This window comes from Colletotrichum siamense (assembly GCF_013390195.1).
Source record: "Colletotrichum siamense strain Cg363 chromosome Unknown KSG_Cg363_contig05, whole genome shotgun sequence".
Classification (NCBI taxonomy): Eukaryota; Fungi; Ascomycota; class Sordariomycetes; order Glomerellales; family Glomerellaceae; genus Colletotrichum; species Colletotrichum siamense.
The window spans coordinates 4,861,734-4,886,923 of record NW_023501018.1 but is presented as its reverse complement, the minus strand read 5'-3'; the positions used below and the strand labels follow the sequence as shown (position 1 = coordinate 4,886,923).

Genomic DNA, 25,190 nt, shown 5'->3' with positions numbered 1-25,190 from the left:
TGGACCAGCGTGCAGAGCTCACTGCATAGCGCCATCGATACTGAGCTTCCTAACTGGGTACCGAGAAGCCCACCAGCGACATCTCACGCGGGCACCTGGAGGACGGTGATGAGTCAGACCGAATGGCTTCCGTCGCCCGTGGAATCCATGGATCGGGGACCCACCGGTGTCACCAGGCCGGCGTCCCCGCTTCTCTAGGCAGCGTACTACCATGACCGAAGAGGTCAGTACTTGAAGGCTCCGTATCCGCGACTGGAGTAGAAACCGAGACTTCGACCCGAACACGACCTGGGATAAAGCAGACGTTGGAGAAGTTCGCCGTTGCAAGCATGCCAATCGACGTCCAGCCCATCGTTGCAGCCGATCTCCGGCGCTGCGCCGAAATCGAGCACGACGCGTTCGCAGAAAGCCCATCCTATCCTGTGCTGTTTCCCGGGCCCTTGCCAGACGATCCCCTGGCGCTCCGAGTCGAGGGCCTGGAGAAGGAGCTTCGGGAGGATCCGACCGTGCGCTTCCTCAAGGCTGTGGACACAGAGCTTCAAGGCGACGAGGCGATTGTGGCATGGGCCAAGTTCAACAGTTATCCGGAGGGACTGCCGGTGCCCAAGCCACGTGTACCACCGCCAGGATCCAACGCTGAGGCGTGCACAGCATTGTTTGTTGGCATAGACAAGATGCGGGAGCGTTTGATGACAGGCAAGCCGTGTGTCTGTAAGTGGCCACTACTCCACCCGTCAGACTGGCTGTCAGACTGGCGCAACGACGACTGACGACTAATGCGGGACGAAGACTTGCACATCCTGGTGACAGATCCAAAGCACCAGAGACGGGGTGCTGGGCTGCAGTTGATGACCCCGCTGATGCAGGAAGCAGTCAGGCTGGGCGTGCCCGCGTACCTGGAGTCCTCTGTGCCTGGGCATCGGCTTTACCAAAAGGCAGGGTTCCGTGATATCGATGAGCACCGGGTGGACTTTAGCAAGTTTGGGCAAGAAACGCCTCATCTAAACTGGGCGATGATCTGGGAGCTGCCGAACCGGAGGTGCCCATGAAGTCTCAAGAAGGCCATGATCTCGTCGGGGAGCGTCAAGTCGCCTGGGGCGTGTCTCTCAGGGCGCGTCGTATCACGGCGGTCTCCCAAATGGCCGAAGAGGGGTTTATCGCCGATGACCTCATGGACCGGCGATAGATGTGAGCTGCTTTGAACGGTCGAACGTTGGATTTGAACGGGAGGAAACACATCCGTAGTTGATCTCAAGAAGAGAAAGAGCTGTCAATCCAATCGCTCCTCCCCGATGTGCAGGGACCTTCGTACTGTGCGCAATGTCACGCATTCTACACTGCTTCTTTACATACTTTTCATCAGAGTCGGACAGTGCGACAGATTCTGCAGATAAGCAGTGTCCAAGTGTCCGGCCAAGTCGGGAGCCCGGCGCGTCCAGTGGCCAATGCGTAAGGCACGCTGCTGGATGTGCACTGTGACCCTTTCCCGGCAGCTCTCCGCAGTGAGGTGGGCGGCGGCGGGTGCAGCAGTGGCCTGCACTTCAGTGATCGCGCTGCTGGAGGCAGGTCGTGGCCCCACCTTTGTCACTGAATTGATGATGAAATCGACCTCAGCGGGCTGCAGCAAGTGGCCCGGACGTTCTTGCTAAACTCCGACGCAGCAGCACCGACCTCACCAAATCGCCCATCTCGACATTCTCCATGGGCCGCAACTCTGGGATAGAGCTCCCACTTCACAAAGCTCACAGACCGCCGCAATGTCTTACGTAGCGCCCATCCATCGGCCCAGCAGCATACGCCATGCATTGAGACTGCGGCTGACAGAAGACGAGGAAAGCTTGGTGGTATCGTAAGTCTGCCCTGCCTCTGCGTTTGCCTTTGCCCCTCCATCTGCGGGACAACCTCGAGATAGCTATCGCGACAGTCGTTTTTCTGCCCTCCACATGCTAACCTCCTCCAAGGAGATCAAACAGGCTGGAAGTATGGCGCGTCACGCCCACCGACATGTTCATGCTCGGCTCCGTCTCCATTTACGGGACAGTCCTCCTCCTCCAACACCTCACTCCGAAAGACTCCAAGACCGACCTGTTGTTCGTCGGCACCGACCGATTCCAATACTTCACGGCAAGATGGGACTCTGATCTCCAGAGACTCGTCACTGAGCAGGTCATTGAGGACAGTGGAGAACCGCACATGCGCGAGGCCCAGAGTCAGGACAAGTGCTTGGTCGACCCCTCTGGCAGGTTCATGGCCATGCACCTATGGGAGGGTGTCATGAACGTCATGCGCCTAGGAGCTCGGGCTCCCCATGCTTCGCGTCTAGACCCTCTGTGGGAGCAAGTCCGTTTGTCGGAGCTCTCCATGAAGGCCAGCACCTTCGTGCCCACTGAGACCGGCCACCCCACCATTGCTTTCTTGTACCAGAGTAAGATCGACAAGGAGGATGCGAGGTTGGCAATCTACCGCCTCATGAGCGATGACAGAAATACCAAGACTTCAAATTTCGATGCCGAAAAGGATAGAGAGCTCGACATGGAAATCCTGGACCCTTACGCGAGGATACTCATTCCCGTCAGTGTCGAGGAGGACCAGGTCAAGCGCTACCACAAGAGGGACACATCAGCGGCAAAGGCGCAGCTTGGCGGTCTGATTGTTGTCGGGGAGACTCTTCTTGTCTATGTCGACACTCTCACGAAAACAAAGGTGTCTGCTGGCATAGACAATCCGACTATTTTCGTTGCCTACGCCGAGTACGATGTCAGGAACTATTTCCTTTCCGACGACTATGGCAACTTACAACTTCTCACCATTGACACCGACGGCGTCGTGGTCACGGGGCTGAGAGTCACACATCTTGGTCTTACATCTCGGGCATCTTGCCTGGTCTACTTGGGGGACGGCATGCTCTTCTTGGGGTCCCACTACGGCGACTCGCAATTACTCAAAGTCGACGTCACCGCCGGCTCCGAAACAACACAAATTGTCCAAACAATACCCAATATTGCACCTATCCTTGATTTCGCCATAATGGACCTGGGTAATGCTGGTGATAGCCAAGTCGGCAATGCCTTTTCGTCAGGCCAAGCCCGTATCGTTGCGGGTTGTGGTGTACATCAGAACGGCAGTTTGCGGAGCATCAGGAGCAGTGTCGGTCTTGAGGATATTGGCGTTCTAGAGGATTTGAGTGACGTTCGTGGACTCTTCTCTCTTCGGTCTAACGGCTCGGACAAAGATGATACTCTGGTTGTCTCTTTCATCACCGACACAAGAGTCTTCAGGTTCGATGCAGAGGAGGGCATCGAGGAGGTCTTTCAATTCCAAGGTCTTGAACTAGACAAACCTACACTAATCACGTCAACCCTGCCGAACGGTCAATTGCTTCAAGTCACAGCCAACAGCGCTGCGCTACTTGATCCTGAAGGGGGCATCACGCTAAGCACTTGGTCAGCGCCAGAAGGCAAAGTCATTGTCAATGCATCATCTAATGCCAAATGGGTTCTGCTCTCCATCGATGGAACCACACTGGTCTCGTTGAACCTCTTGGAGAATCTTGCAGCTCGGGAGCAAGTGCTGGGAAGTGGAGTAGGCGGAGAAGGCGACCAGATCTCGTGTATTCATGCCGCAACGGACTTGGATAATATCGGTGTCGTGGGCTTTTGGGCCACAGGCTCCATATCCATCATTGACCTGCAGACGCTTGATGCTTTGCACGGTGAAACCATCAAGCAGACCGACGACAGCGTTTCAGTACCCCGGAACATTGCTCTAGTGCAGCTGCATCCGCCACATCTGTTGGGCCCTACTCTCTTCGTCTCGTTGGAAGACGGGCAGGTGGTGTCCTTCGATGTTTCGAAAGACAACTATTCGTTGTCCGGCAGAAAAAGTGTCATTCTTGGCAGCAAACAAGCAGGCCTTCATATCCTTCCGCGGCCTGACAGCGATGGTATTAGCAACGTCTTCGCTACCACAGAGCACTCAAGCCTCATCTACAGCTCAGAGGGGCGCATAATTTACTCAGCGGCAACGGCGGAGGACGTCACCTACATCGCGCCATTCGACTCGGAGGCGTTTCCTGATGCTATTGTTCTCGCCACTGATAAGAATGTTCGCATTGCGCATATTGATGTCGAAAGGCGAACACACGTCAATCCACTTCCCCTGCGCCAGACGGTACGCAGAGTAGCCTACTCACCGGCGTTGAAGGCTTTCGGCATCGGCACCATTCGGAGAGAACTGTTCAACAACGAGGAGATGGTCACAAGTTCCTTCCAATTAGTTGACGAAATTGTCCTCGGCGTGGTCGGGAAGCCCTTCCATCTTGACGGCGCCGCTACAACGGAATTGGTTGAAAGCGTTATCAGAGCCGAGCTTCCGGATAGCTCTGGCCAACCTGCGGAGAGATTTATCGTGGGCACTAGCTATCTCGCCGATCCAGAGATGGATGAGAATAGTGAGGTTAAAGGACGTATCTTAGTCCTCGGGGTCGACTCTGATAAGAACCCGTACCAAATCGTTAGCCATGAGCTGAAGGGTGCATGCCGAAGTCTCGCTGTGATGGGCGACAAGCTTGTTGCTGGCCTCAGCAAAACCGTGGTCGTGTACGATTACGCGGAGGAGTCCTCAACATCAGGATCGCTCGTCAAACTGGCTACTTTCCGACCATCCACGTTTCCTGTGGATCTCGATGTCAACGGCAACATGATTGGCGTCGCCGATTTGATGCAGTCGATGACACTTATCGAGTTTATTCCGGCCCAGGAGGGTAACAAAGCACGACTCGTCGAGCGGGCCCGCCATTTCCAGTACATCTGGGCTACCGCGGTTTGCCACTTAGAGCAAGACTTGTGGATTGAGGCAGATGCACAGGGCAACCTCATGGTGTTGCGCAGAAACCCCAATGCACCAACAGAACACGACAAGAAGCAGATGGAAGTCATCAGCGAATTCCACCTCGGCGAGCAGATTAACAAGATTCGGCCACTTGACGTCGTCTCCGGCGAGAACGACCCGATTGAACCGAAGGCCTTTCTCGCAACGGTAAGCATCTGCGATCAGATTCATACATAGCTATAGCTGCTAACGTCACCTTAGGTTGAGGGATCAATATACGTCTTTGCAGACATCAAGCCCGAATACCAGAGTCTGCTACTGCAATTCCAGGAAAGGCTTGCGGGGGTGATTAAGACCCTCGGCCAAGCAGATGAGCCTGGAGCTGGACTTTCATTCATGTCGTGGCGAGGTTTCCGGAATGCCAAGCGGTCCGCGGATGGACCTTTCCGCTTCGTCGACGGCGAGCTGATTGAGCGATTCCTGGACCTGGACGCGGGGAGACAAGAAGCTGTAGTCCAGGGGCTGGGTCCGACAGTTGAGCGCATGAGAGACTTGGTAGAGGAGCTGAAGCGTATGCACTAATGTGTAGTATGCATATGTACAATAGTAGATGCAGGATATCGGGACGACGTCAAGGACTAAGGCCGTCACACCAGGTGACGCTGAATAAGATGAAATACAGACATTTAAAATCCAACAGACAACCAAACCGTATGAAAGAAGCAGCGATCTCAATTGGCATCCAATCGTTGTTCCAGTGGACACGGGTGAAGGGAGCATTCAAGGTCAAATTTTGTCCAACTTGGCAATCGGCTAATGGGGGCATTGCAACTATCAAGCATAACTCGATCACCACTCGTGCCACCCGGAAAGGGCCGGGACTCTGGTGCCCCCACCAGCCAATCATCAAGCACCAATTTCACAACGTTCTGCCTCAGGCCGCCAGCCCAGAAAGCTTTCGGCAATCCTCAAACCACAGCATCACGAAAAAAGACGCTCACTTGCCCAAACGTCATCCCTCTCCAATTGCATCTCGCAACAACCACCAACCCTCTCCCCTCCACCCTCCCGAATCTCTCGAGATGGCGCCCCTCGCACACGCTTCCCGCACCTGCCTGCGGCAACTGGCGCGAAGCAGCCCCTCCGCGACGGCTGCGCGCGCCCTCAGCACCTCGGCCGCCCGGAACGACGCCACTGCCACGAGCTACTCGAGCCCCTTCAAGGGCGCCCAGAAGGGCAGCCAGATCCCCGACTTCAGCAAGTACATGAGCAAGGGCTCTGCTCAGGGCAACCACCTCATCTCATACTTCATGGTCGGCACCATGGGCGCCATCACCGCCGCCGGCGCGAAGTCCACCGTCCAGGGTACGACAGCCTTCTTTCCCCACGAGTCACCGGACAAACAAACCGACGATCGAGACGAGGAAATGGTTGGGGGGAATGTTTTTTGGGCGAGCATTGGCTGACGGGTGGTTTCAATTGCAGAGTTCCTCGTCAACATGTCCGCCTCCGCCGACGTTTTGGCCATGGCCAAGGTCGAGGTTGACCTGAACGCCATTCCCGAGGGCAAGAACGTGAGTGGCCTGGTGCTAGGTTCTGCAGTAGGGCCAGCGGGAATTGTGACTGACAATCCGGACCGCAGGTTATCATCAAGTGGAGAGGCAAGCCCGTCTTCATCCGCCACCGCACCCAGGCCGAGATCGACGAGGCCAACAAGGTCTCCGTTGCCTCTCTCCGTGACCCCCAGGCCGATGACGACCGTGTCAAGCAACCCGAGTGGCTTATCATGTTGGGTACGTGATCCCCGATCTGAACGGATTTTCGCACTTCCTCGGCTTTCGGATATCCGGGCCATCGAGGCCCGCTGGGACGGGATATCTGGGCCCTCGTGACCTCAGCTAGATGCGAACCTGTCAAGAAGAGCCGCAAACTAATGTTTCTACCCCACAGGTGTCTGCACGCACTTGGGTTGTGTGCCCATCGGCGAGGCTGGTGACTACGGCGGTTGGTTCTGCCCCTGCCACGGTTCTCACTACGATATCTCCGGCCGTATCAGGAAAGGACCCGCCCCCCTCAACCTCGAGATCCCCGAATACGAGTTCCCCGAGGAGGGCAAGCTGGTCATCGGTTAAGCACCACCTTTGTACGAGTATAAAACGGATGATGAGAGGGACAGGAGAGAGAGCCACGCCGCAGCCCGCAGGTCCCCCCTTCGCGGGGGATGCGGTGTGGATGGCAGCAACAACAACCAACTAGAGAACACTTTTTTCTTTTTTTGCATCGGAGACGACCAATGGTGCTTGGGGTTTGGGTTCCAAGAGAGTCAAAGAGAGAGGTCTTTTCTTTTTTCTTAGACGTGTCCCCGGGCAATGATGCCAATGTACAAAAGTCACAGAGCGTCCAGGAACAATGAGTAGCCTCGCAACTTCATAATAGCCATGCCGGGTCAGGTTTGTGATGTGCCGTGTGGGATGTGACTGGCTGACTGACAGTGGACGGGACAGCTGGGTGCATGATGGAAAAGATGACAAGATGACAGGCCCGGGAGTCAATACGATCGACGGCAGTAATCGGATGAGGAAGCTCAAACCCATCCGGAGGGTTCGGTACCACGAAATGATCGCTGACAGCTTCGGTCCTGTCGCCGAGACTTGCACACTGGTTCAGGCTCGCTGAGTAGAGTTGGGGAAAATGATGGTAGTCACAGCCGGCTGCGGAGTCGATCAGACTGAGCCGTCCACATGTGACAGCTCTGCCTGTATGCACTCAGAGTTGGGGAAGTGGCTGAATGGCATGCCGTGGCGCATAATCTGGCTCGGCAGTCAGTGCTTCCTTTCGCTCGCTGGCAAGAGATCGCCGACTCCGGGACCCGGTAGGTGACGCGTTGGTGTTTGGGACGGAGATCTCTGGGAATGGGGTCGAGAGAGGGTGGGACGACGGCTTGCAGGCGGTGGCACCACGCAGTGTGTTGCCGCCCGGGTTGCTCACGTAAGGGTGGCCGTAATCTTGGACAGATGTCGAGGTCTGGATTTGGAGGAGGAGGAGGAGCCAAACGACTTGTTTTGAGGAGGTCTGGGCGTTGCAGGTGTTGTTGGGCCCCCGGGCGGTAAAGAGGGTCTCGATGTTTTGGGAGCGCGGCTGCGAAAATAGAGTCCCTGCTCGGTACCGTGTTTGGGTTGCGGGGCGCAGGATGTCTATCGTGGATAGAGTCTCTTTACCTTGGCAAGTATTTTCCGCTGTCGGTCTCGGTTGTATACTGTTTTTGTGACTAAAGATTCTGAGTCTCTAAATGTGCTTGTATGGACGGTGTTCAGTGTTCATCTCGTGAGATCAACCCGGAAGCCATCATCATCGGCATGAGAGGGGATCGGCGCTTTTCAGATGCATTTGATGAGATGACACTCTGAGCATTGACACCTAAACCCTTCCACATAACTTATTACGCAAGCTATTACTGAGATCTCATGCTTTGCCAAGCCCAGATGCCAAGGCGATGGCAACTGTCGCGCTGGTGGTGGACAATGCAGAAATGGAAGTGCGTGGTGTGTCCCATTCTGCGATTGTTGCTGTTGCTGCTGACGAGGATGCTCTTCCCCCAACACCCCTGTTGACTCCACATGGCCGCACGGATGGAAGCGAGCCAATGACGGGTCTCCGAGAGGCGGCTCGGAGTGGATGAGACGCCCTCCCGCGACAGCTGCCGTCTGATTTCCGAATTCCTCAAACTCTGTTCGACTTCAGTTCCTCTCCGCCAAGAACAGGGGGCGGAGGGACCACATCTTGATTGTTGATCGAATGAGGCTCCTTTTGCGTCGTTGAGTCGAAGATGACGTCCCTGGAGTTTACTGGCTGACGAATTTGATGTTAGGATCATCTAGTGATGGAAAAAGCAATTCTTGACGGTGTGTTTACCGGAGGCGTGTCTACGATGAACCGAGTCGTCGCTCAGGCAGAATTTGGACGCCGTGTTTGTACGAGTGTACGAGGCGAGATATCTCCCTGGTGGTTTCCTCGGAATTTCCGCCCATCCAGTCGGCCAGCAACCGAAACAGGTAGTTTTTCTGCCAGGTCCCAACAGGCGCCCTCCTCCTATCGCCCGCTCTAGCGGACCGGACGAACTCTTGGCTCGCACATGGCCATGTCCTGCATCACCCCTACCGAGTGGATGAGCCGCATCGGAGACTGCCCAGCCGACAGCTATACCCACACAACAACTCCGGGCCCCAACCGCCAAGCCGCATCACCATCGCGGAGCGACAGGCGAGGACCCAAGATCGACAGAGTCGCTTTCCCAAGCGAGTTGCTCAGGGGCCGCCGTTCACGTTGCGCCGGGTTGGCATGATGAGACGAACAAACCGAGATGCGGGCGGGCGCCTCTGCTTGTTGCTGATGGGTCGTTGTCCCGCGTCGTCATGTCCGTATATAAGTCCCCATCTGCTTTTCAGTAGTTGACAGAAGGAAGTTTTGTTTCCTCATCACGCATACTCTCTCTTCTCTTTCGTTCAGTTCTGGGAACTTTGTTTGTATTCTTTACTCTTCCATTCTTTACATTCTCGTCCTTCTCTCCGAGATCACTAGGCCGGCCCTTCTTTCACCTTGTACTTTACCACATTTCTTTTCCCCGAACGAACATAAGATGAAGTTCCAAAACTCCATCGCCCTCTCGGCCCTCATCGGCCTCGCCGCCGCCGAGGTGCCCCAGGAGCACTCCCACGAAAAGTACCTCCGCGCCGTCAACGCGCTCTTGAAGCAGGACAACCCCCTGAACATCCAGGACGCCGTCTTCGGCCTCCTGGGCAATGCCGCCGCGGAGGCCGGCGCCGGCGACGTCACAAACCTCGACTGTCTGCACCAGGCCACCGCCGACTCGGCCTTCACCGCCGCCAAGGCGGCCAACGACGTCGACGGCATGGCGAGCGCGCTCGTCTTCCGCGCCGTGGAGCGCAACACGGGCTCCGTCGGCCTGAAGAGCGTGCTGTGCGACGAGACGGCGCAGAACCCCGAGATTGCTGCTCTTACCCAGCACCAGGACCCTGCTTCGGAGGGTGCTGCCGCGACGAACAAGGAGATTACGCTGGAGCTGGCGAGGCAGCTTGCTGCTGTTGGAGCTGACCCCATGCTGGCGCTTGACTCGGGCACTTTCGAGCCAGGTGACGTGAGTGTATGCTGCTAGAGTGAACTGGCGACGATGCTGATGAGACTGTAGCCGAACGACAACACTGGTGCGGGCAACACTTGCGACGACGCCGATGATGCTGAGGGATGTATCTTCTCCCAGAACCTCCTCGTCCAAGATGCCACCCCGGAGGAGATCCAGGCTGCCGTTGACGGTGCCGACGGAGCGGGTAAGATCCCTTCAGTTCCAGAACCATACCATCTTACATCGTGACTAACTCCAACACCGTGCAGCCAGCAACTCTACCGCCGTCACCAAACTCAGACTCCGCCGTGCCACTCTCCTGAACCGCCGTGGAAAGAAGAACCAAGACGCCGCTACCGGTGCCGATGCTTCTGCCAACGCCACCGCCGTTGCTGACAAGGTCCGTCGCGGCAACAAGAACAAGGACGCTGCCGCTGATGCAGGGGCCGCTGCCAATGCTACGGCTGTTGCTGATAAGTTCCGCCGCGGCAACAAGAACAACGCCAACGCCAACGGCAATGCTGCCGCTGCCAACGAGACTGCTGATGCTGTCCAGTCTGCTGGAAACGGCGGCAATGCGAACGCCAATGGTAACCAGAACAACAACGCCAACGGCAACAACCAGAACAACAACGCCGACGATGCTGCTGATGCTACGGGCAACGGTAACGCCAACAACAACAACCAGAACGGAAACCAGAACAACAACGCAAACAACGGCAATGCCGATGATGCTGCTGATGATGTCGCTGATGATGCCGCTGATGATACTGCCGATGACAACACTGGCAACAACGGCAACCAGAACAACCAGAATGGTAACCAGAACCAGAACGGCAACAACCAGAACAACCAGAACGGCAACCAGAACAACAATGGAAACGCCAACAACGGAGGCAATGATGCCGCCACCGGAACCGACGTGCAGACCTTCACCGGCGACCTCGGCGGCCCCCCTCCCCCGGTCACCTCTGACGCCGCCTCCGACAAGCCCTTCTCCGTCAACGGCGCCACCTTCGTCAATGCCGGCGCCGCCCTCCAGCGCTCCTGCGCCGTGCAACACAACGCCTGCGCTGACGCCGCGAACTCTGGCTCCGAGGACATCACCGTCGCCGACTGCGACGCGCAGGAGGACGACTGCCTCGCCGCGGCCTCCCTCAAGAAGCTCCGCCGCTCCTCCAGCGTCGGCTCCGAGGGCCGCAAGATGCGCATCGCCAGCAACGCCATCAAGACGCGCCAGAACCTCGACTTTGGCGAGTGCCAGGACCCCAGCATCGAGTTCGCCGCCGGCCTCGACGGGCGCAAGGAGGCGTCCTTCGGCCCCGCGGGCGACTTTGAGCACGGCTCGGCGCTCAACATCAACATCATCAGCAGCTTCATCTGCGGACAGCTGTCGTCGAGGTGCCAGGCTTCCGACGACGCTGTTGCTGCGTGTGAGCAGGGACAGGCTGACGCCCAAGGATTGCAGGGCCAGGCGGCTGCTGATGCCTTTAACACGGCTCTCGGTCTGTAGAGGCTGTTTATGTATGATGACGAGTTTCTTTTGTAGGAGTTTGGTCTAGATGTACGATGAGAGGAACTGAGAGGGCCTTGTGAATGAAAAGAATTCCATCTCAGAAAATTTTGATGAATATGACGATGATTTGCATTGTGCTTGTATTGAGACTGATTGATTTACCATGGAAATTGAATTTTGTCCATGCTTTTAAAACCGCCGATAATCGACAAAACCACCACCAAAAGGCAAAGTGTAATATCGACTTGGAAATAAAATTCCAATCATCATGAGGAAAATGTCTACACACACTTTTTTCAGTCCACCAGGTCGTGGCTTGTTTACATTTGCTTAGCGCTTGCCGCCAATGAAAATCATTTCACCCACTGTGGGAATCTTCATGCAGCGTTTTCCTGGATCTCATCTCCAACTTCACTCCACATCTCCAAAACCAAACACTGAATTTTTCACCTTACTCAGTCACCCCTCACATCCACCAGAAATTCGAAAAACACTCCCAGCAAACCGTTTGGCTGAGTGAATTTTCGATTTTTTCTCACCATGGCTGGATTTGACTACACGGCCCTCGGCGAGCGGGATTTCAGAATCCTCTCGCTCGCGCCCGGAAAATTCGACGAACCCCTCAAGGGTGAGCTTATCGTCCGCCCGATCGACCCTTACATCGACGAGGCGTCCAAGCACGATGGTGAACTCCCTGAGTCGGCCGACTCCTACGAGGCCGTCTCTTACGTCTGGGGCTCCAACGACACCCCGCGCACCATCACCATCTCATCCACCGAGGTGTCCATCACAGAGAACCTCTTCACCTGCCTGAAGCGCGTGCGCCTCCAAGAACGCCCGCGCCAGCTTTGGGTCGATGCGCTGTGCATCAACCAGGCCGACGCCGCCGAGAAGCAGGCGCAGGTCATGCTCATGCACGACATCTACGTCAGCGCGCCCCGCACCCTGGCGTATCTCGGCGAAGAGGCCGACGGCAGCAGCGATGCGATGGACCTGATTGAGAGGTACTGGCGCGTCAGCATCCCCAACGAGCTCAACGCCGGGGCGCGCGCGTTTATGGAGGATTCGCTCGGCAAGCCCGTCCCTGATGCGCCCACCGGCGCGGAGGCGGAGCTGCCGGCTGAGGGCGACAAGCGCTGGCTGGCTGTGTCGCGGTTCTGGAACCGGGCGTGGTTTAAGAGGGTGTGGATCGTGCAGGAGTTCATCTTGGCGAGGGATGTGGTGATGATTTGCGGAGAGAAGACGGCGAACTGGGCGCAGCTTTGGCCTGCTACGATTGCGTTGGAGGAGCCTGAGAGCCCGCCTTGGCCGCTGATTGATGAGAAGGGTGAGGAGGTGGAGAGCGCGGCGGATTTGATGGCGAACATGGCTCAGAGACTGCGGTTCTACCAGCTTGGTGCTATGAGAGGAAATGTCCAGGAAGACGGATGCTGTGGTGACGACGATGAGCATGATCATGAGCACGGAGATGGCTGCTGCGGTGGAGACGACGAGCATGAGCACGATCACGACGGACATGATCACGGCAAAGAGGCCGCTGAAGGCAGCGAAGAAGAGTGGGAGTCCGAAGACGAGGACGACGACCCGAAGCGCTCCACGGAGCTTCTCAGCCTGCTCCTCTCCTTCCGCGAGGTCGAGGCCGCTGACCCGCGTGACTACTACTTCGCACTCCTCGGCCTCGCCGCCGACGGCGACAGAGAAGAGTTCCGCCCCGACTACTCGGAGAAGTTCGAAGAGACAGCCCTCCGCTTCGGCCGCACCCTGTTCCACGAGCCCTTCAGCGAGGAGCTCCTCGACCACGCCGGCATCGCGGAGCACCTCAACGGGAGCGCCAACAAGTTCCCCTCGTGGCTGCCCGACTTCCGCCGCCCCTGGCACCGCATGACCGTCGCCGACGCCGCCGAGTCCGAGGCCGCGGGCGAGACCGACTTCGACTTCGGCTTCGACCCCAACGACGACGAGGACGTCCTCCTGCTCAAGGGCGTCAAGGTCGACACCCTCGCGCAGATGAGCGGCGTCCCCCGCGCAGCGCACCTGCACGCCGACAGGCCCTCCATCTGGGTCAAGAAGGACATTCTCACGCTTTCCAAGATCATCGAGAAGATCCCGGGCTTCGAGAAGGCGACGTACCCCACGGGCGAGTCTGGGCTGGAGGCCGTGCTGCGGACGCTGACCTTCTTCCGCGCCGAGGCGGACGAGGAGGAGGTCCCGATGGCGACGCTGAAGCTGGCGTACCGCTTCTGCACGGCCGTCGAGGAGGACGACCTCGACCCCGAGCGGGCGGAGCGCGACGTGCTGCGCCGCGAGATCGAGCTGGCGGGGCGCTCGGCGGAGGAGGCGAACGAGGCGCTCGTGGCGGCGGCGCAGATCCTCATCAACCGCGTCTTTACCACGCGCTCCGCGCTGGATCTGGTGCTGGCCAAGGGTGAGAAGTACGTTGCCATGGTGCCTGATGGATGTGAGGCTGGTGACGAGGTTTGGGTTATGAAGGGGTGCAACGCGCCGTTTGTGTTGAGGAAGAGCGCTGAGCGGGAGGGGCTGAGACGTATCGTGGGTACGGCGTACGTGCACGGTATCATGGATGGGGAGGCGGTCGAGGAGGGAGTCGAGTTTGAGCCGGTTTCGATTCACTAATTGGGATCATTTCCAGTGCCATGATGGAGAGATCGCGTAGGATCATGATGACATGACACGGACCCAGAGAAGGTCTTTATGCTTAGACGTCTAGATAAGAGTATCACGGGAGGAATACAAAAGTTTTGCGATTTTGACTGAGACGGGATATGCTGTGAGAGGAACCTTGACGGCCTAGAAAGGCACCGCATGCATAGGTTTCCGCACCGAGCGGCCGGGACGGCACGGACCTGGGTGTGGGTCCTACCGGTCCGTTAGCGGTTCCACGGCAGCGGGAGTGGCTGGCGATGTAGGCGTCATTGAGCGTCATCGTCTGTTCTGTCAGCATGTTTTAGAGCTTTGATGCAGCGCTTTGTTGACACCTGTTGTTGAGTTCAAAAATGGGCAGTTCGTCTCTGTGAGGATGATGCGAACTTAAGTTTCAAGCAACTGCAAGCTCGGTCTCAATTGTCACATTGGACCTATCAAATAACCAGCCGCACGAGCAACTTTTCAACGTACACTGCCAACAAGATGCCTTCGTCAAAGGGAAAGCCCACTGACCCTGAGCTGAGGGAGGAGATCAAGGAAGGTGAGAGTGATGAGGAGCCACGATATTTGAAAAAACTAAACTGACATTTTGATTATAGAAATTAAGCAAGAACCTAACAAGTCTGGCGGCGGCGAGGGGCAGTGGTCAGCATGGAAGGTCAGTCTGCATATCGCAATATGAACAGGGGCCAATAACTAATAATTACGCAGGCATCCAAGCTTGCCAAAGAGTATGAGAAGCAGGGTGGTGATTATGAGAATGAGGCGGGCTCCAAAAACGAGCCGAAGAAGGGAGAGCCGGAAAAGAAGAGCGAGTCCAAGAAGAAGAAGGAGACTGAAGATTAGGGCGTCAATCGTCATAATGTGCATCAAAGGGCGTAGCTTCACAGAATAATAAATATTGCATCAAGGTCAACACCTCGCACTTTGTCCAATAATCCGAGGAACTTTTGATACGAGATGTCAACTGTGCCGCATTTCCGTCACCCATGCAAAGGCCGAACTACATTAAATATCAACCCCCGCTTATCGTCTTCGCGGTGACTGCTTGTCTACCTCATACCTTGAACATGCAGGGCCTCATAGAGGAGGACATCTCAGAAGATATACAGCCAGACGAGGATGATTGCTGGACACCTCTCCAAAAGGCAGCCCGCGACGGCGACCTCACCGCGGTGGGGATAGCCCTCGCAGCCGGCGCCGACATCAACGCCCCGCCGCAGGGGTACTACGGCCGCACCGCGCTCCAGGCGGCCTGCCTGGCATCGCACGCCGACGTAGTATCCGCGCTCTTGGACGCCGGTGCGGACGTGGACGCTGCCCCCGGCAACAACGACGCGCGCAACGCTCTACAAATTGCGAGCGGGCAGCCGGACATTTCCATCGTCAGGATGCTCCTCGACAAGGGGGCCGACGTGAATGCGCCGGCGACGAGGTACTGCGGAGCCACTGCTCTACAATCTGCGTGCTCCGCGGGACTGGCTGACGTGGTCGCGCTGCTGCTGGATCACGGGGCGGACGTGAACGCGGCGCCGGCCAAGACGGCGGGTCGGACGGCGCTGCAGGCCGCGGCGGCGCACAGCTTCGCGGAGATAGTTAGGACACTGCTGATGGATCACGGGGCGGATGTCAACGCGCCTGCGTGCCGGCACAAGGGCTTCACGGCGCTACAGGTGGCGGCGCTTCACGGGGACGAGGGGATGGTCGCGACGCTGCTGGGCGCCGGGGCGGATGTGAATGCCGAGGGGAGCAGGTTCAAGGGCGGGAGGGCGCTGCATGCGGCGGCGGAGGGGGGTCACGTTCGCGTGTGCGAGATGTTGCTGAATGCCGGGGCCGAGATCGACGCTGGATCTGGCGGATGGACTGCTGGTGGAGGTGGTGGTGGTGGTGGGCAGACGGCGTTGCAGGGCGCGGCTGCGAGGGGTCATGGTGCAGTTATTCGGGTTTTGCGGGACAGGGGTGCGACGGGAATGGAAGGTGGAGGGACGTTTCTGTTTGATAGAGTTTGATTTCCTGGTGACATGCAGCAGATAAGGTGGTATTGCGGCCATGGAAGAACTAGCGGTGGCTGGTTCACTTGGAGTTGATAACGCAGTTGCACAGCTGAAAAGAAGGCGTACACGACACATCTTCCACGGACTGAGAGAGACACGCACAATCTTAGCTAACCAACTAGTCCGTTACCTGGAAGGATGCCGGACCCTTACTGCGGGCGGCGCATGAACACCATCGACAACACCATCACCCGCAGAGCCAACAGCCAAGACAAGATCACACAGGCGCCCCGACGTTTACGTCTCGTCCGGAAGTTCAGCCAAGTCAGCCGACTAACGCAAACCAGGGCATCCCTCGCTCCAGCCCGGTCACGAACTGTGTCTCCCACTCTTACTCTACAAGGTACAAAAGTACTTGCAGTGACAGTGACTAGACGTACGAGGCAGCTGTGTGTGAGGGAAGCTCCACCCCGCTGCGCCCGCGTCAAACCGGCCCCGCGGCGCCCCGCCTATCATCGGCTTCCGCCGGCTCGGATGTGGTCCCGCGGCGCACCGCCCGGCGTGACCTGCCTCATTGCGAGTGCGTTCCCTTGCTCAGTTGCTCCCTACGCTCCCTTCCGCACCGTAGCGGCAGGCAGGATAAGATAGAGGGTGACCCAGTTGCCAAATAATTACCTAAAAAAACAGGCCTAGAGTTCCAAGGCACTGCGCTCTTCGAAACAGGCAAGCAACATGGGACCTTCAGATGAAGAAAAGTACCTTGCCTACTGCACCTACACAACACACGCAATACACATACTGTATGTACCAGAACCAAACAGTATCACTTCTCGAAGCCAGACTTCCTTACTTCACCGCTAGCCTCGTCCCGTGACGTAAGACGAGCACCCGCTTGGCTTGCCTTCATCACGTTCGTGTGGGCCTGCTGACCTTGACCCTTCCCCCAGGCTGGTGAGACGGGCGTGTTAGTGTACCTTTACCATACTCGTCTCTCCCGAATCCACGTTTCTTTGTGTCTCGAATCCGAGCTGGCGCTGCGCTGGGCCCCGCGATGTCCCTCCTCCCCCTCCCAAAACGTGCTACATTGCGCCGTCCCGTATCGCTGGGGCCGCCTCCACCCCCCGTGGTCCCTCCCCTTGCAAGGCCGCCTGGACCTTATGCCAGGTAGAGGCTTGAATTGGGCCTGTCTCAATCCTGGGGTTTCGCTGGGTCTTCCCCGCCATCGCCGCGATCGTCTTTGGTGGGGCACCTCTCCCCGAAAGAAAGGTCCCCAAATGTCTTGATAAGGACTGTGCTTTGTCCTTCCCACCCACCTCTGGTGCCTCTACGATGCCGTGACTTTGTCTCTCCCACATTCCAACTCTCCCGTCGAAACAGCTGACCAACAGCGGGACCCAATTGGCAAGAAACAATAACACCAAACCCAGCAGACACCGCGCAGAAAGATAGGCACCATGGGCTCGACGCAGGAGGCCGACCTCATCCTCACCACGCCCACGCACGCCGAGCGGCTGCGTGTCTGGACCTCGACGCACCAGAAATGGGGTGCCGCCCTCGAGCTGGACGAGTACCTCCGCCGCGAGGAGTACCTCACCACCGTGCCCATGAGCCGCAACGGCGGCATCACCCAGTGGATCCTGACCGACCCCTCGCTGCCGCCCGACGCCCGCCCCATCCTCTCCTCGTGCGAGAGCATCCGCAAGCGCGCCCTCGCCGCGAAGCCCGACGGCTCCGTCGCCGAGGCCGTCGCCCACGGCATCGCCTCCGTCTTCACCGAGCCCGAGCACCGCGGCAAGGGCTACGCCTCCACCATGATGAGCCTGCTCGGCCCGCGCCTCGGCGGCTGGCAGGGCGCGCGCATGGCCAAGGGCGAGCAGTGGGGCGACATCCGGGACGGCGAGGTCGCCTTCTCCGTGCTCTTCTCCGACATTGGCAAGAAGTTCTACGCGAAGCAGGGCTGGCATCCCTACGAGAGCGCGCACCTGTCGTTCCCGCCGCAGCCCAGGGCCGAGGGGCAGAAGGAGGGCGGCAAGGCGAAGCCGGTGGGATACCACGAGCTGGCGGAGCTGAGCCACGTCGACGAGAAGCTGCTGCGGGCGAGGCTGTCGAAGGAGTCCAAGGGGAGCAAGACGCGGGTGTCGTTGCTGCCGGATATTGATGCTATCTTGTGGCACCTGATGCGCGAGGACTTCATGACCAAGCACATTTTTGGAAAGACACCGACGGTTAGGGGAGCTGTTGTCGGGGAGCGCGGGGAGAGGGTGTGGGCGGTGTGGACGAGGGGATACTATGGTGGATTGAAGAAGCCTGAAGGCAACACCATGCATATCTTAAGGTTGGTCATGGAGAATGAAAACAGCAGCGATGAGTATGTTCAAGAGGCTATTCACGAGCTCTTGACCTTGGCGAGAGCGGAGGCGGCCGAGTGGAAGTCGAACAATATTGAGCTGTGGAACCCTGACACCAGAGTGAGGGGGCTGATTGAAAAGGCGGGCATCCCCCACGAGTTTGTTGAAAGAGAGACTGATAGCATTGCGAGCCTGATGTTTTACGGCGATGGGGATGTGGAGTGGGTGCTGAACGAGAAGTTTGGTTGGTGCTAGACGACGAATCATCATACACGGAACATGCATATCACGGGTGTGGGAAACCCATTACACGGAACGGAAATCGGAGTACAGGACAAGCGTCCAAATTGGCATGGCAAGGTATCATTAACAAATGATCTATGAACCGTCTAACCTTGATCACTTCCCACGTGGCCCATTTTTGATTGTTTTATTTTCACATATACGCCGCCGCATTAGTGACCGTGACCGTCATCCTCCGCCCTCTGCTCGGGATCCAGCTTGATCAGGGTATCGATACGCATGATGCTGATGCAAGCCTCCACGGCACTCTTGAGTTGCCGGATCTTGCTGATGCTGGGCTCCAAAATACCAGCCTTGACCTCGTCAATAACCTTGCCCTTCGTCAGGTCGAGACCGTAGTTCTTGTACGCCTTCTTGCGGGCGACAATCTTCTCGTCATCGTTGCCCTCGCCCTCCTGGATGCGCTGCGAGAGCGCGTGCCGAGAACGCAGCTGAGCAACGAGCTCTGAGGCGTCCTTGGCCGCGTTGACAGCCAAGGTCTTGGGGATAACGAGCAGGGATTGGGCAAACTCGCCGATGGCCAATTGCTCGCGGGAACCGACGGTACCGGCAAACTCCTCGAGGTAGATGTGCAGAGCAGTCTCGACGGCACCGCCACCGGGCACGATGCTGCCACTCTCGAGCGTTCTCTTGACGGCGTTGAGGGAGTCGTGGATGGAGCGCTCCATCTCGTCCAGGGTGAAGTCGTTGGGACCGCGGAGGATGATGGATGCTGAGGAGTGGGTCTTGGTGCCCTTAACGAGGATGCACTCGTCGTCTGAGATGCGCTCCTGGACAACCTCCTCCGCGTGTCCAAGGTACGCGGGGTCGAACTTCTCGTCGCCGTTAAGGTCGGAGAGTGTGCTGAGAAGGGTAGCGCCGGTAGCCTTGGCAATTCTGCGGAGGTCCTCCTTCTTGCATCTGCGAACACCCATAGCGCCCCTCTCAACAAAAGTCTTCAGAACCATGTCGTCGATACCCTTGGTAGTAAGGATAACGTTGGCGCCAGCCTTCAGGATCATGTCTACCCTCTCCAGGATCATGCCAGACTCTCTCGCGCGGATCTGCTCCAGTTGTGTCGGGTCATCGACGGTAATCTGAACACCCAACTTCATACGCTCCTTTTGCAGGTTCATATCCAACACGGCAATCTTGGCGTCCGTTATTCTTGTAGGCATGGCCTGGGAAGCGACTGTGCAGTTAAGAGCGTAGCCCTTGACCAGAACAGACTCCAGCGAGCCCTTTCCGTGTGCCTTCAGGATGTTGACAGCCTTAACGGGGTATTTCGTCTCGTTGCGGTTGTTCGTGGTCTTGACGGCGAGCATGCCATCGACAACCATGTTGGCGAAGAACTCGGAGTCGGCACCGATGATCTTGCTGGACATGGAGGTCTTGGCGATGTTGATGAGGGATTCGCGACCGAGGTTCTCGACCTTGATGCTGATGTTCTCGTTCATGTACTTGACGGCCTCGCGGAGGGCAAGTCGGTAGCCGGTGATGATGGTAGTAGGGTGTATGCGGTTCTTCATAAGCTCGTTGCCTCTGCGCAGCAGCTCGGCGGCGATGAGGACGACGGACGTGGTGCCATCGCCGACCTCCTTGTCTTGTTGTTGTGCCAGGTCGACCAAGATCTTGCCAGCGGGGTGCTCGACGTCCAACAAGCTGAGGATAGTAGCGCCGTCGTTCGTGACCGTGACATCCTACGCTGGGGTTAAGCGGGGTCCAGGGGGGGAGGGGGCCGCCGAACGTACACCAATATCGTCGACCATCATCTTGTCAAGGCCGCTCGGGCCGAACGAGCTCTTGACGACATTTGCGATAGCTTGGGTCGCGAGGACTGGGAGTTTGTTTTGTCAGCATGGGTGAAGCTGTAGCCGGGGGTCGCAGCAAGCGAAGCAACAACAGCGGCGACATACCGTTCTGGTCTCTGATGTCGGCACCGGAAATCTTCTGGCCACCGAGGAAAAGGGTGCCGCTCCCTGACTGCTCGAACATGGACGCCATTTTGGGTCCTCACTGCCTGCAATAATGGTGAATCGCGGGATAGGGAGGTGGTGGAGGGTGGATTTTGGGTAGCTCGTCGGTGTGGCCTGGACAGCAATAGAAGCTTCTGCGCTGTGCCTGCCTTGTCCCCTCGACGCAACTTTTTTTCGGACCCGAGTTGTTCCAGGAACCGGGGAGCTGTGGCTGGTGAGGTGCGCTGTCGATAAGGACTGTGTCGTGCTTGGAGATAAGCACTGCTCTACCGCCATTCTGGTACTGGTAATACAGTGCAGCTTCCCCACTATCACAGTGATGAGACCCATCCCTGATAAGCGCTCGGGCCCCTGGTCTGGTCCCCTGTGGCTGCCAATTGACCCCTCACCTCCCTCGCGCCCAACAGCTCGACACACGATTCACATTTTAGTGCGGGGCAGATTTTCCGCTGTATCGCACCGCCATCTCTGCCCAAAATCTCGAGTGACTCAGGCCGACCCGGGCACCACGCTGCCAATTCTATAAGCCGATACCCTTCTCGAGACGACCCTGCGATCCGCAGTCACTATCGCAAACATGGCCGACGCTGCTGCCCCCGAGCAATCCAAGAGCGCCTTGAAGAAGGCCGAGAAGCAGGCCAAGATGGCGGCCGAGAAGGCTGCGAAGGCTGCCAAGCAAGCCGCCCTTCCCGTTATCGGCGGCAAGAAGAAGACGGACGATATCATCGGAATCACTGTGAAGAAGAACGAGGACTTCTCCATGTGGTACCAGGAGGTCGTTCTCAAGGCCGAGATGGTTGAGTACTACAACGAGATTGCTGGCTTCTTCATTCTGCGCCCGGCCTCCATGTACATCTGGGGTGTCATCCGCAAGTGGTTTTCCGAGCGCATTGAGGCCATGGGCGTCGACGAGACCAGCTTCCCCATCTTCCTCTCCTCCAAGTCTCTCGAGAAGGAGAAGGACCACGTTGAGGGTTTCGCCCCTGAATTGGCCTGGGTCACTAAGGCGTAAGTCAACCTCTCCCTCCGAAATCGCCTCTGCCCCGACTAACAACCCTTTTAGCGGTGACAAGGACCTCGAGGTCCCCGTTGCGGTTCGTCCCACCTCCGAGGCTGTCATGTACCCTTACTACTCCAAGTGGATTCGCAGCCATCGCGATCTTCCCTTCCGCCTGAACCAGTGGAACTCCGTCGTCCGCTGGGAGGCCAAGCAGACTACCCCTTTCCTCCGCACAAGAGAGTTCCTGTGGCAGGAGGGCCACACCGCCCACCTTACCGAGGAGCTTGCCGGTGTTGAGGTTCGCGAGATTCTCGAGCTCTACGCTGGTGTCTACGAGGAGCTTCTCGCCGTCCCCGTCGTTCGCGGCACCAAGACCGAGAAGGAGAAGTTTGCCGGTGGTTACTACACTACCACCGTCGAGGGTTACATCCCGTCCAACGGCCGTGGTATCCAGGGTGCCACCTCTCACTGCTTGGGTCAGAACTTCTCCAAGATGTTTGACATCACCGTCGAGAACCCCGAGAAGAAGGGCGAGAAGATCCACGTCTGGCAGAACTCTTGGGGTTTGTCTACCCGTGTCATTGGTGTCATGGTCATGATCCACGGTGACGACAAGGGTCTCGTCCTCCCCCCTCGCATCGCCAAGACCCAGGTCATCCTCATCGCCGTCGGTATCACTGCCAAGACCACTCCCGAGGACCGTGAGAAGCTCGAGGGCAAGACCGACGACCTCCGCAACGAGCTGCGCAAGGCCGGCCTCCGCGCCGAGTCTGACTTGAGGGAGGGCTACACTCCCGCCTGGAAGTTCAACGACTGGGAGCTGCGCGGTGTTCCTCTCCGTCTTGAGTTCGGCCCCAAGGACATGGCCAACCAGGTTGTCAGCTTTGCTCGCCGTGATACCGGCGAGAAGGGCACCATCCCCCTGGCCGAGCTCTCCACCAAGGTCCCTGAGCTCCTCGAGACCATCCAGTCCGACATGTACCAGAAGGCCAAGAAGTCGTTCGACGAGCACCGTCTGGTTCTCAACGACTGGGAGAAGGTCATCCCTGCCCTGGATACCAAGAACGTTGTCGTCATTCCCCATTGCCTGGCTGAGAAGTGCGAGGACCGCATCAAGGAGTTGACCAACAGCGAGCCCCCTGAGAACGCCACCCTTCCTGAGGGTAAGAAGCAGCCTACCATGGGAATGAAGTCCCTCTGCCGTCCCTTCGACCAGCCCGAGGGCCTCGTCGCCGGCGAGACCAAGTGTCTGAACCCCGACTGCAAGGACTTTGCTAAGGAGTGGGTCATGTTCGGACGCAGCTACTAAAAGATGGGGATGTTATTCAGAGGAGTTGCGGGTTGAGCATTTTGGGACATTATCGGATAACGAGACCCACGGCGGATTTGATTCATGTCATGTGTTGCTAGAGGAGAGAGGTAGAGGGTCGAGCATGATATGGTTTCTCAAGAATTAGCGAGGGGAAGTAGAAACATGCAGGTAAAAAGTCATTCGATACCAAGTTCATTACTTTTTCAAAATCCTCCAGTGAAGCATAGTGTCGAATCTGCGACGCGCAATATTGGAAACTGGACAATAATCATCTCCTTTGCTGGTTGTGCTCGTCGCCGTTATGGACCCTGCATCCCGAAAGCCAGCCCGCAATTGACTTCGGCACGGTCGACTGCGCCCCCCTGTCACCCGGACCGCCAGTGGGTCGACTCATGATGGCTCATTCAATTGGTACCCCAGACCAGTCCCGAAGAGGCAGGTCTCGGTCCCCCTAAAACATGATGGTGGGTGACTCATTTTCAGCGTCTTTGTCCAATCCCATGTTCTACCAGTCCCCCTATCGAATAGCACTGACAGAAGACGCCTTATCTGTCGATTTCTGTTAGTGATTGGCATCGGAGCCGACACAGAATTGTCAAACTTGCTCCGCATTTTGACTCAGAGGATTTGTCTTGCAGCGAGGCGTAGACTGATGGATGATGTCGAAATGAGTTTGCTACGGCTATGGTTTGGTAACACATTGCTGATTCGCCAATTGAAGTCGAGATGTGCCTGTGGATCGAGAAGTCTCGGCCATCCTTGAGCCTAAGCGTTTTGTCTTCCGCAATGAGCTCTGTTCCAAATATTAAAGTATAAAGCAGAACAGTTCTTCATAGTAGACAGGTTTAAATCATCAAACAAAATCAAGAAATCAGGTTTACCAACATAAATCACCAGTTTACCCATCTCAAGTTCATCGCAAACACATCTAATGGTCGGCGCAACAATCACTAACACCACCAATACCAACACAACCGCAGCCATGGAGCAACCAACCACATCCCATTTCAAGCTCTCCGCAACGTTCTGCGGCACATGCGATGTCCGGTTCGACAACCCAGATACTCGCCGAGCACACTCAAAAAGCCAATGGCACGTCACGAATCTCAAGCGCCGCATTGCCGAGCTGGAACCCCTCACAGCGGATCAGCACGCCGCTGTGGTGGCCGCCGCCCCGACTAGCCCCACCACGGAGCCCTCATCGGAAGACTCCTCATCCTCCGCTTCCGATGTCGAGACGGACACCGAGCCCGAATTCGTCCCCGAGGAATGTCTTTTCTGTAATACAGTCTCAGAAAACTTTGAGGAGAATGTCGCCCACATGCACAAGTTACACGGCATGTTCATCCCCGACAAGGAGAGACTTATTGTCGATCTCGAGACTCTGGTACGATACTTGCACCTCGTCGTCTTCGGGTACCGCGAATGCCTTCAATGTGGGACGCAACGCCGCACACCTGCCGCGGTTCAACAGCATATGAAGGGAAAGAACCACTGTCGCTTCGACATTCACGCCGAAGACTCCGAATTCAGAGACTTTTACGAGAAATTGGCCACCGACGAGGAGGAAGCAGAGCAGGAGGGCAAGACGCGCAAGGCCATCGCCGACGCCATCGAAGAGGGCAGTTCTTTACGCCTACCATCTGGAAAGACGCTGTCCCACCGCTCCGCTCCAGCACCATCACGTCCTCGCAGAAAGCTCGGTGAATCTTCGTCTGGCGAGAACCTTCTTCCCGAGGGCGTGGACGTGGACGAGTCCAAGGCGAGCATGCAGCTCACCGCGCCCGGGAAGAAGAATAGTTCCAAGGCGCTCACGCGTGCCGAGAAGCGCGAAGCCGTCTTTGAGACGCAGCTGGCGCGGTTGAGTGCCAACGATCGCATGGCGCTGGCTCATCTTCCCGTTGCGGAGCAGAGGAGTTTGTTGTTGACGCAGCATAAGCAGTTGCAGAAGGCAGAAAGGGCTGCTAGGAGAACTCATATGAGGTTGCAGATGAAGGGAAACATTAGTGGACGGTTGAATTTGGTTGATGATGTGATGGGGCCGAAGTTCATGGTGGGATTATGGGGATAGAACGCAGGGACTACGACATTCATGAGAGAAAGAGAGTTTTATTAAGAGATAAATGGA

At 57.1% G+C, this 25,190-nt stretch overlaps 11 protein-coding genes across 11 annotated transcripts; 10 read left to right on the top strand and 1 right to left on the bottom strand.

The window, feature by feature from the left end:
• Positions 1-329: 329 nt before the first annotated feature.
• Positions 330-1,049, top strand: CGCS363_v008861 (uncharacterized protein; the record flags this gene model as incomplete). Its single annotated transcript, XM_036640710.1, has 2 exons — positions 330-711; positions 790-1,049. 2 exons carry the CDS (start codon positions 330-332, stop codon positions 1,047-1,049), a joined length of 642 nt encoding a protein of 213 aa, XP_036494641.1.
• Positions 1,050-1,757: 708 nt separating this feature from the next.
• On the top strand, positions 1,758-5,412 carry DBB1 (DNA damage-binding protein 1; the record flags this gene model as incomplete). The annotated part of the gene is made up of 3 exons (XM_036640709.1): positions 1,758-1,849; positions 1,962-5,037; positions 5,092-5,412. 3 exons carry the CDS (start codon positions 1,758-1,760, stop codon positions 5,410-5,412), a joined length of 3,489 nt encoding a protein of 1,162 aa, XP_036494640.1.
• A 500-nt stretch (positions 5,413-5,912) lies between these two features.
• CGCS363_v008859 (Cytochrome b-c1 complex subunit Rieske) lies at positions 5,913-6,962 on the top strand (the record flags this gene model as incomplete). The annotated part of the gene is made up of 4 exons (XM_036640708.1): positions 5,913-6,195; positions 6,316-6,404; positions 6,473-6,623; positions 6,781-6,962. The coding sequence occupies 4 exons, from the start codon at positions 5,913-5,915 to the stop codon at positions 6,960-6,962; spliced, it is 705 nt and encodes a 234-aa protein (XP_036494051.1).
• A 2,504-nt stretch (positions 6,963-9,466) lies between these two features.
• CGCS363_v008858 (uncharacterized protein) lies at positions 9,467-11,483 on the top strand (the record flags this gene model as incomplete). Its single annotated transcript, XM_036640707.1, has 3 exons — positions 9,467-9,985; positions 10,037-10,175; positions 10,240-11,483. The coding sequence occupies 3 exons, from the start codon at positions 9,467-9,469 to the stop codon at positions 11,481-11,483; spliced, it is 1,902 nt and encodes a 633-aa protein (XP_036494052.1).
• A 543-nt stretch (positions 11,484-12,026) lies between these two features.
• CGCS363_v008857 (Heterokaryon incompatibility protein 6, OR allele) lies at positions 12,027-14,120 on the top strand (the record flags this gene model as incomplete). Its single annotated transcript, XM_036640706.1, has 1 exon — positions 12,027-14,120. The coding sequence occupies one exon, from the start codon at positions 12,027-12,029 to the stop codon at positions 14,118-14,120; it is 2,094 nt and encodes a 697-aa protein (XP_036494139.1).
• Positions 14,121-14,633: 513 nt separating this feature from the next.
• On the top strand, positions 14,634-14,996 carry CGCS363_v008856 (uncharacterized protein; the record flags this gene model as incomplete). The annotated part of the gene is made up of 3 exons (XM_036640705.1): positions 14,634-14,691; positions 14,750-14,808; positions 14,862-14,996. 3 exons carry the CDS (start codon positions 14,634-14,636, stop codon positions 14,994-14,996), a joined length of 252 nt encoding a protein of 83 aa, XP_036494140.1.
• Positions 14,997-15,220: 224 nt separating this feature from the next.
• Positions 15,221-16,159, top strand: CGCS363_v008855 (Ankyrin repeat domain-containing protein 50; the record flags this gene model as incomplete). The annotated part of the gene is made up of 1 exon (XM_036640704.1): positions 15,221-16,159. One exon carries the CDS (start codon positions 15,221-15,223, stop codon positions 16,157-16,159), a length of 939 nt encoding a protein of 312 aa, XP_036494390.1.
• Positions 16,160-17,598: 1,439 nt separating this feature from the next.
• On the top strand, positions 17,599-18,747 carry CGCS363_v008854 (Lysine acetyltransferase; the record flags this gene model as incomplete). Its single annotated transcript, XM_036640703.1, has 1 exon — positions 17,599-18,747. One exon carries the CDS (start codon positions 17,599-17,601, stop codon positions 18,745-18,747), a length of 1,149 nt encoding a protein of 382 aa, XP_036494135.1.
• Positions 18,748-18,947: 200 nt separating this feature from the next.
• On the bottom strand, positions 18,948-20,778 carry cct1 (T-complex protein 1 subunit alpha; the record flags this gene model as incomplete). Its single annotated transcript, XM_036640702.1, has 3 exons — positions 18,948-20,474; positions 20,526-20,611; positions 20,691-20,778. 3 exons carry the CDS (start codon positions 20,776-20,778, stop codon positions 18,948-18,950), a joined length of 1,701 nt encoding a protein of 566 aa, XP_036494564.1.
• A 549-nt stretch (positions 20,779-21,327) lies between these two features.
• CGCS363_v008852 (putative proline--tRNA ligase) lies at positions 21,328-23,059 on the top strand (the record flags this gene model as incomplete). The annotated part of the gene is made up of 2 exons (XM_036640701.1): positions 21,328-21,758; positions 21,814-23,059. The coding sequence occupies 2 exons, from the start codon at positions 21,328-21,330 to the stop codon at positions 23,057-23,059; spliced, it is 1,677 nt and encodes a 558-aa protein (XP_036494143.1).
• A 985-nt stretch (positions 23,060-24,044) lies between these two features.
• On the top strand, positions 24,045-25,133 carry CGCS363_v008851 (Core trichothecene cluster (CTC) protein 15; the record flags this gene model as incomplete). The annotated part of the gene is made up of 1 exon (XM_036640700.1): positions 24,045-25,133. One exon carries the CDS (start codon positions 24,045-24,047, stop codon positions 25,131-25,133), a length of 1,089 nt encoding a protein of 362 aa, XP_036494207.1.
• Between the last annotated feature and the right edge of the window lie 57 nt (positions 25,134-25,190).